Source organism: Monomorium pharaonis, unplaced genomic scaffold (assembly GCF_013373865.1).
Source record: "Monomorium pharaonis isolate MP-MQ-018 unplaced genomic scaffold, ASM1337386v2 scaffold_705, whole genome shotgun sequence".
Taxonomy (NCBI): Eukaryota; Metazoa; Arthropoda; class Insecta; order Hymenoptera; family Formicidae; genus Monomorium; species Monomorium pharaonis.
Window position 1 is genome coordinate 5,691 of NW_023416028.1, and position 16,084 is coordinate 21,774.

Consider the following 16,084-nt stretch of genomic DNA (forward strand, 5'->3'; position numbering starts at 1 on the left):
TTTAAGCAATTTTTTAATAGATATTTAATAAATTTCTTTAAGTTTTTAAAAATATACTTGGCTAACTGTATTGATTTCAAATTTATTTTGAAAAGCACGCGGTTATGTATGCGTATCTTTTTTACCTTTTTAAGATTTTTTAAGGGTATATATACAAATTAATAATAAAATAAATTTATTTTATTATCTTATTTTATATTTAATTTATATTTAATTATTTAAACATCAAGCCCGTTTAAGCAAATTTACATAAAAATACAATAAATATATTAAACTTGAAATAGTTTATTGCATATAATTGTTGAGTAATTGCATTGATAACATTTTTATTTTTCAAAAATAGTTTTTATATAGATGTTTATTTTTTAAATTTTTTTAAGGCTTGTTTCTACCAATGTAAATTAACTTTAATCTCGGTTTAATTTACTTGTTATCTCATTCTAGATCCAAAAATTAGAAAGAAATAGAAAGTAAGTTAATCCAAGATTAAAGTTAATCTACGTTGGTAGAAATAGGCCTATCTTTTTTAATATACTTGACTAATAGTATTAATCTTAAATTTATTTTTAAAAGCACGCGTTTATGTATAAGCATATTTTTTTTATCTTTGCAAGGTTTTTTGATGAATTTTAATAATATATACAGAAACATAATTGAATAAAACATTTTGACATTAAAAAGTTAAAATAAATAAATTTTGTATAAATATCCGTCCTTATAGTGGCGCATTTACTTCATATCATTATTTTTGTAGAAAAAACAAAATTTTTGTTTTTTATTTTAAAAGGCAATTTTTTGTAATTTTACACATTTAAATTTATTTTGTATATGTAAAAATAAATGTAAAATACACTTATTTGTTTACATATACAAAATAAATTTAAATGTGTAAAATCACAAAGAATTGTCTTTCAAAATAAAAAAATAAAAATTTTGTTTGAATATATATATATATATATATATATATAAGTATATATACAGAGTGTTACAAAAGCTTTGTAATCGGATTTGCTTAGCACCATGCGATAGAGAATGAAAATCTAAGAAGAAATGTCTAATACTATTTTTCGATGCGGTAAATAGTTTCGCCTTAATTCATCATTGTAATAAGTCAATAAGCGCGGAGATACAAAAGAAAGTCAGTGATGGAGAATGCGTAAAGTTGACTCCTTGTTATTAAAAATTTAAAAGTGCTTCTAATGCTAATAATTATCGATAAAATTCTTTAAAAGGCTACCAAAATTTTTAATAGAACTGTCGGTTATCGAGAAATATTTCCATTTTGACGGAACTTAGAAAATTTTCGAATTTGTATCTTCAACTAAAAAAATTTTGTATTCCGCAGCTTACAGCTTTGAGTGCTAATAATCATCGATAGAATTCTTCAGGCGGCTACTAGAACTGCCGATTACCGAAAAAAATTTTACCGCTATAGATCTTACAAAGATTTGTCTATCAGACAAAGTAAGAAAAAATTGAATAGTAATTAAATTTATTTATTATAAATTATAAAACATTATAACAAGTGCTTCTTATAACAAGTACTCAAAGTGTCCATTATTAGCTTCCAAACATTTAATTGCTCTATTAATGACACTTTCTTTTTTACTTTATCTGATAGATAAATCCACCTCTGAGAGCATGAGAATGGACGGTCCGCCGCCATTGCTCCTCAAATATTTCTTATAAGAAGTATTGCGCGGAACATCGCGCGATGCGCTTGATGCTGACTGCTGCAGCTGACCGACTTACTTCATTGTGCTATTAACACCTTTTTTATCGTTATGAGTGTGTCACTCATAACAACTTGTTAAATCATTAATTAATTAATTTTTTTCTCAGTTGAGGCAAAGAGCAGAGGAAAACAAAACAAGGCCTAATTTTACACATTTTTATCAAATAATTAATGTACACTAGCACTTACATGCCTATCAAAGTACTTTTAATTAAAAGTTACTTTTAATTAATATTCAATTCGTAATTAATTTTAATTTTATTATAAAATTCTAACGGTAAGAACAAACTTAGAATTTAACTTTAAAAAATTTGATATTAATTACATCGACTTTTTATAAAAAATCGATTATAAAATGAGCAACGAAAAATCATATTTGTAGCAAATGTCAGAAAAAACAATTATAAAACAACAAAATTTGTTGTAGATATCTCATTATGTCAACTAAATAAACAAAATTTAAAGTAAAAACCTATTTCTAATTAAAAATGGATATTACTACTAACACAAATCTTTATCGAAATTATATGATAATGTAATGGATTTTGTACAAGCTAGCGATCAGGTATTTTTACATCATCTTAATTTTTTATATTTTTATAACGTAATTTAAATTTTGCACGTCTGTCCGTCTCTCTCTTCTCTCTCTCTCTCTCTCTCTCTCTCTCTCCTCTCTCTCTCTCTCTCTCTCTCTCTCACTTGCTCTCTCTCTCTTCCTCTCTCCTCTCTCTCTCTCTCTCTCTCTCTCTCTTCTTCTCTCTCAAATTACTGATCATTTAAAAACAAATTATTTTAAATTTTAGACTATTAGCAATAAATTTTAACAACGTAAACCATAGATAAATCCACTGCAGCAAAATTAATGATACAAACTTGTAAGTCTTATCAATATTATAAGAAATAGTTGTTCTTTACTACTAATCTGTAATTTTTTAATCAAAGATTTATATAAAAATAATTAACTTCTTTATTAACACAATTCTTTTTAACTTTGATAACTCTTCTAAAATCTATTTCTTTTTACATTATAATGTCTTATTTTTTTTTAAGAATAGCATTATTTATTTAATTTAATATTATCTATGTATTTAATTCTATATTCCTGCATTTCTTTCAAAAATTTAAAATTTTTTAAAGATTTTAGAAAAAAATTTTAAAAATGTTTTTAAATAAATTTTATATTAATCTATTTTAGATATATAGAAGCTGGTACTTAACAAAAACGAAATAAACTTTAAAACAAAAAAAAATTTAATTTAACAATGGACACATAAATCTTTAAATTTTAATATTAAATAATTAGAAATAACCAGTAAAGTTAAGAAAACGCAATAAAAAAATGCATATAACTCAATTAATCAATGATTATCGTAATTATAAAAATAAAGACAAAATGCACAAAATTAAATATGTAAAAGACATTATACAAGATTTGGAAAACTATGGACCAGCTAGTTTAATACACATTGCTATTCTGAGTAACATACTTAAAAGACGCATTAATATATGGAATGCTAATGGTAATTCAAATAAGATCATCGGAAGAAAAAAATTGGGACCATCTATAGATATTGAATATCACGCGAATAATTCTGAACAAATTGGTAAGTTATTAATTACAATAAATAACTTCAAAAAGAAATGAATAAAGTTGTTTTGATTTATAAAATTTTATGACTAAATTAAAAAAGATTTTATTTTCAAACAGTTACGTTTTCATCCAATTAAAATAAAATCGAAAAAATAATTTATTTCCTATCTCAAAACAAACTTTTACCACAAGTCTTTTTTTTTTCAAATTAATGATTATGTAAAAAATGACACATTATCTGTACAAACTTGGGTTACTCGTATCTCATTTTTTAATTTATTTATAGTAATTAAAAAATTTCTAAATGTTAATTTATTTATAGTGATTTAGAAAATCTTTAAATATTCATAAACATTATAGTGATTAGAAAATTTCTAAATATTCATAAACATATTTTCAAGCTATTGAAAAATGTTTGGTTACTTTGGAAAAAGACAAAATTTATACTAATTTATTATCCAAAATTTGTCACCAATTAAATCTCATACAGCACAGAACATTAGTAACCATGTTGCAGCAATGTTGCGAACAGAAAAATGACAGCGATTACGCTAGTGATCTAATGTTTAAAAAAATCGTACTAATTCGCAGCGCCATCCATTTTTCGTACACTACGTAGAACTACGCGTGGTGTAAAGACTGTAAAGATATAAGGTGAAACATCCCCGTAGGAATGCGCATTCGTTCAAATTAATGGCAAAACAATCGGTGACGCTACAAACTGCGTATGTATATGTTTTTTTTGTGTATAAGTTTTTTTTATGTATGTGTATATTTTGTTTTATCAATATTATGTTAGAATTTAGTGTAAATTTTAGTATTATTTTTTTATTAGTTTTTTCTGCCATTATGCGCAATGTTTCACCTTATATTTTTGCATATATTTTGCACCCTAAAACTACGTAACCATATCTACTTTTTAAGGAAATAATACGCTATTTTTGGTTTACATTCGTTTACATCCACAATCAAGGATATGCTGTATTTTGAACTTATGTTTTTACAAGGATTATATACGATATATATTACTGTTAAATGATGTTTATCCAAATTTTCTTTAAATAGATTATAGAAACATTAAATTTACTGAAAATCAAATAATAATACTCAACCAACAATACAGAAAAAAATAATTAAATTTTAACATTAAAATTTAAAGAAATTAAGAAGATGCTGGACTACTACTGAAACTTAATCGAGGTCCATAATGTAGGGTCATTCATGCACATTATTAAAGGGATTTTGTACGTATTTCGTTTTCTTATAGATTTGGAAAATTTTTTCCAGAATTAAAATACACATATTAATATCAATCTATGAATTAAATTTTATATTGAGAACAAAAAAAATTTTTTTCATATTACTCTACTTATCGACTTTTTCCAAATCCGCATTTACACACACATGAAATTTTCATGGATATTTTTCTCTTATATCAGAAGCTTCCAGCTTTTCTGAAAGCACATTATTCTTACCTATAATGACAACTTTGCATAATAATAATTTTGTACGTAAAGGGTTTTTAAAACTTAGTACTGCGAGTAAAAATTACGAGATGTCTGCACAAAAGTATAATTTTCTAATTTTTTCTTGGTTTTTAAAGAAAATTGTATCTAGCAAGGTTTGTTATTGTCCATACTTTAATTCTGGAGAAGCATTTACAATTCTATGAAATCAATTAAGAGCCAAGTGTAAAAAAAATCAATTAGCGTTTAATCGGTGAAACAGACAATTCCAGCAACCCCTTAAAGATAGAAGATTGATTTAATAATATACACACGCACACACACGCACACACACGCACACACACGCACACACACGCACACACACAAATCTATAAGTTAAACGTAAATAAATAAACATATATTAATATTAAATAAACATTATTTATTACGTATTTAATATGTACATGTATTCAGTATTGACAGATTTGAGGATTCGACACTGAGTCGCAGGTGTGGAGGGAAAAAAAAACAAAAGGCAAAAATCATATATGAGCGCTCACTAAGTCTGCAATATCGTTTTTGCCTATAGAGCTTCTTCTTTTCCACAGCCGCGGTTCGGTAACAAATCATCAAATCTGGCAGCATTGCATGTAATTCGAAAATTACACATCTTCCCTGTATAAACCGTCGGATTGAAAAATATTGAAAAATATTGACATTTTGTCAAAAAGCAGAATTCAGAAGAATTCAAAAGATATTCAAAAGATATTTAAATGCTTCTTATTGCGATTAAATGCGAAGAATTCAAAAGTTATTTAAGAGATATTCAATTGAATTTTTCGCATTCAATCGTAATAAGCATTCAAATAAATGCGAACCTTCGCATTAAAAAAGATTCACTTCTTCTGCTAATTATTATCGGATTCAGAGGCATACAAAATTTTATGGTTCTATTTTCAATATTGCACTGATACGTATTGGCCACAATCCAATCCGAGATTTTTGCAAAGCAGAATTTCCAATAAAATTTTGTGAATGGAGAACACTATTTTTGAATAAGATATTTTATGCAGGGTTCAACATATTTAAAACATATATATTTCATCGCTGTATTAGCACATTTACATATCATAAATATAATATTTAAAGCATTTTGTTATATATCTTAAATGGATCAGAGATATAATTTGTTGCTGTTATTCTGTAGTATGTGTAACGTATATGTATGATACTTGATATTATGTATATGAGATATATATGTCACTGTGCCTGCTAAGTGATCTAAGGTCTTTTCTTTCCCCGCTTTTTCAATCGTCTACTGCACTTCCCACATCAACCTACCTGTCTATTTAACTTCTCTACAGTCTGTCCTTAACTTTTTTTTATTTTTTCCATTTACTCCTTTCTCATTTTATCTCCTTTCTTATTTTCTGTATACGCATATCTTTTTGCCGCTTAATTTTGCACAAACTCACTCTACCCTTTTTTACAAACTTAATGACAAATTTTACTCTATTCAACTGGACACATAGGTTGTGTTATTTATAGAACTTTTAAGAAACATATTAAACATTTTGCTAAGTGACGCAAACAAAACTTTTGTACACATAGCCATACATGTATGCTATGCGCGTACCTTACACAAGATTTCGCACTTTTCGGTTATTAACATAAGAGTAATATTTAGAAAGAAAAAGTATTCGTATTTGTAAAATAGCTGAGTATCTCATATTTTGTATCCTTATCGTCATGTAATGTAATCCTTATCCTTATGTAATATGATCAATTATCAAAAATTGGCAATTTTATAAAGTGTTTTAGCTTTTTTTTTTCTTACACGTATTATAAGGTAAATGTCTTTATTCCCGACCCCTATAAGACCGACCTAACAAAAAAAATGGCTTAAAAATAATTTCCATAAAGAGTTTCATTCTGGTGGATAGCTTAATCCATGCACATTTCAAAAATCGTTGATTTAATCTATTTTGTCAAAGATATTTTTAGTTAGAGACGAATAAAAGCGCGTTAGTGCGTGTCCCCTCTATTGAACAGCTGTACCAGATTTTGACCGGCATGCCCCTGTTATCAACCACTTTTTTTTCAGAGCATGCAAGGCAAAAGTTTTAAACAAAACATAAAAACAAACGTAGATCAATGATAAACATAAGAAATACACATAAATCACGAAAATAATTATTTTATCTTAGTTCAATAATATGAAACAATCAATATTAGCTTATCTAATCTTAACCGTCGAATGAATAAAAAAAATGACAGTTTCCAACACATTTTTGTTTCCGAATAAATATGGCAAAGTATTAATAACAAACTATTTAGCACTTTAATTATTCCTTATAACGGATTTTGAACGAAATACGTATTATTTACGTGATCGACAATTCTTAAGAATACCTCACTCTTTTTTAAGAATACGCGTGGACAGTGACGTGCGGCAAGAAATGCAAAAAATATACGTATAATAATTGTACTTACTCTGCACGTTACAATCTTTTTGTACTGCACAAATTCAGGAATTTTTTCACTCCACTAATAAACGTGTTGATGAATCGGCAGCTTCGGAAATAACGTTTCACGTCAAAGTAATCGCGCGGTAGAGGAAGCATAGTTAATTGGGAATAAGGACATTACTTTTCATTAACTATTTTTAAGTCAATATTTTACACATAAAAGTCTTGAATAGATTTTAATATTTATCTCAACTCTTGTAAATTCTTTTCTAGGTCACTGGACCCTAAGAGGTAGCAAAGATCCCGACAACGTCACTATTGATTTAAACAGCTGCCTTTTTTCGGTGATTGGTTCTCAAATCGGGCAAGATCCATTAAAACTTCGTAAGTGGACTGTATTAAAACTAGAGAACGATTCTCAGAGTTTGGCTAAATGGCTAGACAAAATTCAGTGGAAGGGCAGTGCAGGAGTATTCCTTATGATTGGCGGAGTAAACGGACATGGACCCGAAAGTCCGAGAACAAAGTCCGAAGAAGTAAGGTACTCAAAAAGATACCCAGCACACAGTCAGAAAGAAGACGCTAGACAGCTTCTGGAAGATTCAGAGAACATAGAAGGCGAAGGTGATGTTGGTGACGATAAACATGATCTAATAGGACATTCTAGAGAGCAGCATGTTGTAGGAGGAAGAAATGGAGGTGTCGCAACTTATACTAGGATAAATAAATGTGCGGCAACATATGCTTTTCAGAGTGAACAAGACCAAGACTATGCCCTTCATAGAGCATTGCTATCAAAATCGGGTCAAGAAGCACTACATAAACTTGACAATTCCATTAAGTCAGACGCAAATATACCTGTTTCAGAATTAAAAGAACAAGATGTCCCATTTCCTAAAGGAAGCTATTGGTATGTGGGAAACATGGTACGTGATTCAATAGAAATGGATAGTGTCGTATTAAAATTAAGACATCATATAGATAAACGAAGCGAAGAAAATGCAAAGCCTCATATAGTTTCTATTTACCCATTCTTTAAACAGGAAAAAACAATAACGTGTTTCAAAGGATATCGTCTATATCGTGATTATATACAAAAACTAACTAAACAAAAATTTGTCCTTTCATCTACATTTGAAAAACTTAAAGAAATTCTCACAGAAGATGGATACTCAATAAGATACCCATCATCTAACACGATAGAAAACGCTAAACAGATTCTGGACAATTCAGAGGGCAAATCCTGCGAAGATGATCCTCGCAATCCAAAAACTGAAGATTTTAGAACAGGCCATGCTAGAAGCAGGCATGTCGTAAAAAGAAGCAATGGTGTCAATGGTGTCGAAGCTTATACTAGAACACATAGATGTGAAACAAAAAGTGCTTTTCAGTCAGAAGAAGAACAAAACTATATCCTTCATAGAGCATTGTTATCAGCAGAGGGTCAAGTAGGACTAGTTCTTCTTAACTTAAGATTCTATTCAGAAATCGGTGTAAAAGCTTCAAGATTATCAGAATCAAATGGCTCATTTCCTAAAGGAAGCAACTGGCATAATGGAAAAAAAATAAATGATGAAGAAATCGAAATGGTCCATATATATTTAGGACATCAAAAAGGTGAAAGCAAGAACAATAGTGCAGAACCTTTTGTAATAAATATGTTCCCAAGATTGAAAAATAAAACAAAAAAGGTAAAAAACAAAAAGAACAAGAAGGTGCTCAAGCTGCTCCTGAAACTGCTTCTGCAACTACATCTAAACCTGTTTCCAAAACTCCTCCTAAACGTGCAACTGGAGCTACTCCTAAAATTCGTAAAACTGCTCCTAAAACTGCCTCTCCAACTACATCGAAACCTGCTTCTAAAACTTCTAAAACTGCTCTAAAAACTGCTACTGGAACGATTCGTAAAACTGGCCATGTAACTACTCCTGAAACTGTTCATAAAATTACTCCTACAACTTCTCATAAACCTACTCCTAAAAGTACTCGTAAATCTACTTCCAAAATTACTCGTAAAACTGCTCCTTAAATTACTCCTAAAACTGCTTTTTAAACTGCTCCTAAAACAATAGAAATAAGGGGAAATTCTAACTGTGGAACTCCGAATGAGGAGCGAGTTGCAAGAAAGGTACTTGTAAGCGCGGGGGCATGATATCACGCGGCAACTGTCAGAATACACATACATATGTATAAAAATACACATGTAATACATATAAAATATAAAGTATTTATATAAATATAAAAATGCATTGGCATTTTTTTTACAAGCTTAATGTGTCGTAGTCAAACAGGTACTAACAGTAAAAAAGAAACCGTATAATTTTGTACAATAATACTTGATTTATCAATAAAAAACCATTATAAAACCATTATAAAAAAATGATACGGGTCAAAAGTAAGATGAGAAGACAAATGAGAAGCATTTTTATCCTTACAATCTTACTTCTAGCCTTACCTTTACAACCACCGTCACAACACAAATGAACGCATAAATTGTACAAAAAAACGTCGAGTATAAATCGTTTAATAATGAATGTAATATATTGATTATAAAACTGATTAATTATAAAATAAAAAGAAATAAAATGTATTAATAAAACGAGCAATAAAATTGGGAACCGCTGAGTAAGAAAAAGGTCACATTATTTTGTCACCAAGAGAATAATAAAGAAAACTAATTACAAAATTATGTTTAAATTTTTATAATTGCTTTTTTTTCTTACGAATTTCTTTGCGTTATCTTTGTCTCTCGTATGCGATGTCTCCGACCGCATATCCATACTGCAGTCTTATCATTCCGGTTTTTTCTCTTTTCCATCCGTTGCATTCAATCGTTTTAACTTATGTGTGAAACAATAATAACTTTGCTTATATAATTTAATTTTTTTTAAAAACTTAAATATTTAAATTTTAGTAAATGTAATATTTTTATTATAATATTTTACATAACAGTCATCTGAAGAGCACAATGATAGATTAATAAAACAATGGTTAAAAATTTTAATTCTTAAAGGTAATATTATATCAAAATATTATAATGAATAAACATTATTAGTACATTAATTATATTAACCAAAGTAAACATATCAATGAATTATTATAGATCGCCTATCGGTTTGCATTGGATCTTACAAGAGAACGGACAGAACTGTCCCTCACCGATTTTAATGAGCTTTGGATATGTTGTAGAACATAAAAAAATATTAAACCCATATTTTTTTTTAGCGGCGTATCTCGACGTTTAGGGGTTGAAACCACCCCTTGAAAACAACGCGTTTTTTCGTTTTTGGCGAATATCTTTTTAAAATATAAGGTTTATGAAAAAATGATTTATACTAAAGTTTTTTGGTATTTTATACTCTTTACAATAGTATATTTAGATTTTCCAAAATTTCAAACTTTTAATTTACCTCATCCCCACCTTTTTTTTCAAAATTTTGAAAATTTTGTAAGGACAAAAATTAAAGAGCATTAAAAGTCACATCCATCCAAATATAATAATATATGGGTTCCATTATTTTTAATTATCGGCAAAACGAGATGATAATCTCGTGCTATAGGCGCCAAGCTAGTTAAGTTGCGTTATTTCTTTAGTCACGTCTTATTCAATAACTACCTCTCTTGCGTATATTTTTATATTAGAACATAAAAACCTTAATTACATAATACTCAACGTATTACACGTTATAAAGTATAAATGCATATGTATAACAAATGCGAATATAGATTAATATAAGATTAATAATTATTTTAATTGCTACAAATGCGAATATAGATTAATATAGATTAATATAAAGCAAAATATTTTTTTAATATTTAAAACTGCAAATACAATATAACAAAATATATAATATTAAGAGAGAAGTATAAATATAAACTGCAATAACTATTTGCATAATTATATTATTTACACTATATAGCACTATATATACACTATATATGCACATAGCACACTCTGATAACAAAAATTATATAATTATATAATTTAATTTAATGAGTTCAAAATTTATACGTGTTACGTCCAGCCTTATAGGATTTAACTCTTTATTCGGTAGGAAGAATATTTCAGGGAGAACAGGTAAGGCAGGAAAGAACGTAACAAAACGTATAGAATTCCCGTAGGCACACAGTTTAAGGAGGGTATGTGCCTCGGGTCGAACGCACTTTTTGTGACTCAAAAATATAGGTCAACGTGCCGATAGGCCCGCTATAACCCGTTTCGAGTCGTACGTCCGTCGGTCCAAGTTTCGAGTCAACGAATTGAATCGCTTTAACTCGGGATCAGACCAGATGCAGTCTTTGTTCGGGATAGGCGAGGTCGTTATTAATTAAAATAAATGATAAAGTTTTACATAAAATTAACAAAAGTATTTATTCTAATAACAAATAAAAATAAAAATAAAAAGAAATACAAATAAGCGCTGAAGTCGTGGTTTGACAATTTTGTAATAACGGTATAATTAAATTTAAGACTCATAGTGAGTATGAATATAGTTGTACAAATATTAAATAAGTTGTTGTATCCCTGGTCTCGGGATACAGTGCGGGACCGCTGCCGATGACTCCTCGGGATCAGGTTTCCAAGAGATAACGCCGAGAGTTAATAATAAGAGATATATATTTATTCTTCCTGTACAGTTTTCGTTAGCGAACCCGAAAGATGAGTTACTTCGTCTAGTTTGTAGTTTCGACGAGCGACATATACTCGTCGCTATTATTATTGATTATGAGCCCACTCGTTCTCTTTCCGCGGTCTTTATATACTCAGCCTTTCGGCTTGTTACCAAGGGGTGTCACTCGCGGTCACGGGCCTTTGGCCCGTGCACTAGCTTAGCCAGCAATTGCTAGCTAGGCGCATTCCACCGGAAATCAGGAGATTTCGGGTGGCAAAATGAGTAACCGGATATGTAGCTCGGTGTGATGTCCGGTGTGAAGGCCGGTGCGATGCCCGGTAGCAAGGCCGGACGGTGTCGTCGCGCGAGGTGTCACTCGACACCCTTCTCGTTATTACAAGTAGAGTTTGTGTGAGTGTCGCGCACTCACAACATCCCTCCCCCTTATTGGAAAGAAAACGAGGGGCTGAGTTTCGCAACTAATAGTTTACGCTATCTTATCGCTTTTCCTTAGTGAAAAACTATATACTAATCGCTATTTCTTTATTGTTTTATACTAATAATTACATACCATTGTAGCTGGTATTGCTCGTTCTCAGATTCGCGTACACACAGGTTTTAAAATCTTTCAAAACTGAACATGTTCATGTCCAGGGTCTCGTTTACGGCCTCTTCTTCGTCGAGGAATATCTCGATGCACTTCCGGCAGTTTCTGGCAGGGCACACGTTCATTAACACTTTTCCGCATTTGAAACACTCGGTGATCGTTTCCCAATGTTCGTCAGGTGAGAGCTGCGTCCGGTATCCGTGTGCCGATGGATCTCGTATGGTGCAATAAAGCCGGTATCGTTGGCGATAACAGCTTCGGCACCATCTTCTCCAAGGAAACTCTGTTTCCACTAGACATCTCTCTGTTGGTTGGAGGCAGATGCTTCGTAGAAGTCTTTCGTATCTTTCTGGGTGGTCCAATGGGCGCACTCCATCGATGGGCTGACTGAGTTCAAATTCCACAGGAATTTTCATCCTGTCCTTGGAGTTGGTGTGTGTGTTGTAAACTCTATGTCACCGGGGTAATTTGCGGGGCTGGTTCCGCCTGGCTGCTGCTGTTGTTCTTGAGCTTGAACTTTGTTTATCGTAACGACAGTATCGAGTCTTTAGGGCTCGATTGGGTCGTCAGTTTTTTATAGTCTCGTAGGAATGGAAGTGGTGGGGTGTAATTCCCTAAATCGGGCCATATATGGTCATAGTCAATTCAGCTATGCACATCCGGTGTGTGAGCGAAATTTGCAGAAATAAGTTTTTTGATTCTTTGGTTCCGGTGTAACGCGATATATCGTGTGATATATGGGTCTAATTTTGTTAATCCGAGACGTAGAGCTGTGCAAACTAATGCCACGTTTTTTCCCGCAGGAAATAATGGATCAAATTGTATATGATATATAAATAATTACTATTACATATAGTTGTTAATTACTATTACATATATATACATATATATATATATATGTTTTTGTGTTAGAAACGTGTGCTGTTGCTTCGTTTTAGGATAGATCTCGGTATCGTATATTCTGTATCTATATCTAATGTCACCCGCTTATTGTTATTCCGTTTTTTCTTTTTTATTATAATAAATCCTATTACTACGGCTATTATTATTATTACAATTGTTGTTCCGCTTGTCGCCATTGGAAAAATAAAGTGTGGCGACTGAAAAATCGAACTTGAATTTTTATCTAGTTCGTTGTCTATCTCCTCTAATTTATCCTTGGAATTTTTAATTCCGTCGGATTTGGTATAATATTTTTTAATTTTATTTCTTTGAGACCTGTATCGTTTTCTAAACCAGGCTTCTGTAGTAGTGAAATATTATACTGAGGAGATATGATTCTACTCTTGTCTCATGTGACATCTTGGGTGATCTTATAATTGTATTTTCTGTCACTAACTTACAGTTATTTTTTAATGTAATTTTACCTACTTTTTCAATTGTTTCCTTTATTTTTCCATGGTCTTTACAATGTAGAGTAATTACTTGCTTTCGTGGTGACGAGTATAGCCACGAGTGTGAATTACTTAACGCTATCCAAAGACTGTGGTTCGACGTCGCATTTTTTATGTTACAATTTTATAATGATCTTCGTTTCTAGATACATTTTTATCTCGCAGATAGAGTCTGGGTTTATTCGATATACGGGGTGATTTTCCGTGCATAGGTATTCGGTATTTATCTCTATGCATTTCCGCAGGTCGTTCTTTGCGAGGGTTATGTAAGTACGCTGTTCTGTGTCTATTGCAATCAGGGGATTGTTAATTTCTACGAACGAAAAAATGTTGTTCTGACTGGGATAGGTAGCGGAATTACACTTAGTATTTCGTATTTTGGCATCGAAATTAGAGGGAATCGTAAAATAGTATATATATTTATTGATCGCAGTATGCGCCTACTGTCGCCAAATTTCTCTATTGTCGACCATTCATTCTCTTTTATTCTGAATGGGAAGTAGAGTCCTTCGGGCAATTGCGAGCTAGCGTCTTTAAGTGATTCTATTATTATTGATATAGGTTGTTAACCGAGGATGCAGAATTCCTTCTTTTAAAAACGTTAAATATTCTAGTACGTCTTCCGCGTCGCGTGTTAGATCAGACAGTACCGCGTTAATTATTATAAAATTTTCGTGTAAGTTACTTTGGCGTTCGTCTTCTAATAATTTTGTTCTTAGTTTGTCTGTCGCGTCGCGAGAGTATTTTCGTTTTGTCGGATAGTTCTTTCACTGTTATCAATGTGAGCGATAGTGGCTTGCATTATTTTTATTTGGTTTTTTATTGCGTGTTTGTTTAATTCCTGTGAGTCGTGTAATACCGTTAGTTGTTCGTTAATTAATTTTTCATCGTTTGCGTCCATCGTACCGAACAATGATTTTGCGACTGATCCTATCCCGTCGATTAATCCTCTTTTGTGTATTCTTGTATTGTATGTTGAGTTTATGCGTTCTATTAATTTATTAGTTCTTTCACACCCTTTTTCAATAACGCTGTGTAAATTTTCGCATGTTTCTTTCCCTATGACTGCTATCATTTTGCATAGATTATCCGTTTTGCGTACGTATTTTTCTACCTGTGCGAGTCGTTTTGATAGTGTCGTCACGTCTATCTTGATGACCACTTTCCAGAAGGATTCAACCTGATGTAATCCTCCTAGCTTTTCAAAAATAATCCCTGGATGGTGCGTAAATTTTTCTATTTCATACGGTGCCTTCATGTCCGGGTCTTCTGCGGAACTTAGCGTCACCCAGATTATAAATCTGTAATTATTTTGTTTTATTTAAAAAAAAAATTTTTTTTTTTTTTTTTTTTATATATTATTTTTACTTGCTACAAAAGTATTTTTATATGTGATCGTTGTGGGACCGTGGGAGCGGAAAAGGATTCTCAAGTTCAGATGGGAGCGGAAAAGAATTCTCAAATTTGTATCGTTTATCATTTCGCACTTCGAAATGTGTCATATTTCGTTCCATTGCCTGTGTATCTCGTTGATTCCTCATTTTTTATCGTATGCTTAGCGTTGCATCCTGTTATCTATTTACACCTTTTTTCGTGTGTCTTTTCTTTTCGACGATCCGGTCCTTTAGTCTCTTGTCGGCTATCTGTTCGTGCGTTTTGCTTGTTTTCATAATCATGTCTCGTCGTGAGTTTTTCTTCGCGTCTTCCAGTGAAGAGAGTGCTGAGGAGAGTGAGAACAGTTTCGACGATTTCAGTGATCTTGACACTGTGGCTCTTTTGACGAAAGTTTTTCGTCCGTTGATGAGGAGTGCACGGGTGCCGCTGAGCCATTGCTCGTTAGTGGGTTTGAACATTTATCAAACCCTGATAGTGCTCCTTATGGAGATTTAGATTTATTCATGGACCTTTCTCAGGAGTCCGAAATGTTTGTTCCCGCCGGTGCGGAGGGCGAGGTGTTCTCGAGTGTTTTCCGACCGACGAGCTTGGGGGAAATTTTGATTCCCGCCCCTTTGCTTGCTCGTTTTTTAACTAATGATTATAGTGAAGAATTCGGTGGTGACCTCGATTTGGAGTTCGAGTTTGCCGTGGATCAATATTTGCGCGAGGGAAACTTGCCTCGTCTGGATCTTTCGCCGGAGGATCCAGACATGGACGCGGTGACTAATCCGTGTATAGATACTTTGTAGTATAGTAGTTTGTAGTGGTAGTTTAGTTTTAGTGTTTAGTTTAGT

The 16,084-nt window shown here is 31.6% G+C and overlaps 1 protein-coding gene and 1 long non-coding RNA gene across 3 annotated transcripts; both read left to right on the forward strand.

Moving 5' to 3' along the window:
* Positions 1-2,076: 2,076 nt before the first annotated feature.
* LOC118648797 lies at positions 2,077-2,959 on the forward strand. The gene is made up of 3 exons (XR_004965443.1): positions 2,077-2,300; positions 2,539-2,610; positions 2,931-2,959. It is a non-coding gene; the product is annotated as an uncharacterized LOC118648797 (long non-coding RNA).
* Positions 2,960-3,100: 141 nt separating this feature from the next.
* On the forward strand, positions 3,101-9,862 carry LOC118648795. 2 transcript variants are annotated; one of them, XM_036295207.1, is made up of 3 exons: positions 3,101-3,339; positions 7,513-8,165; positions 8,283-9,862. In XM_036295207.1, exons 1-3 carry the CDS (start codon positions 3,129-3,131, stop codon positions 9,120-9,122), a joined length of 1,704 nt encoding a protein of 567 aa, XP_036151100.1. In that variant the 5' UTR covers positions 3,101-3,128; the 3' UTR covers positions 9,123-9,862. The 2 variants fall into 2 exon arrangements, with proteins under 2 accessions (XP_036151100.1, XP_036151099.1); XM_036295206.1 differs by having other exon boundaries at positions 7,513-9,862.
* Positions 9,863-16,084: the final 6,222 nt, after the last annotated feature.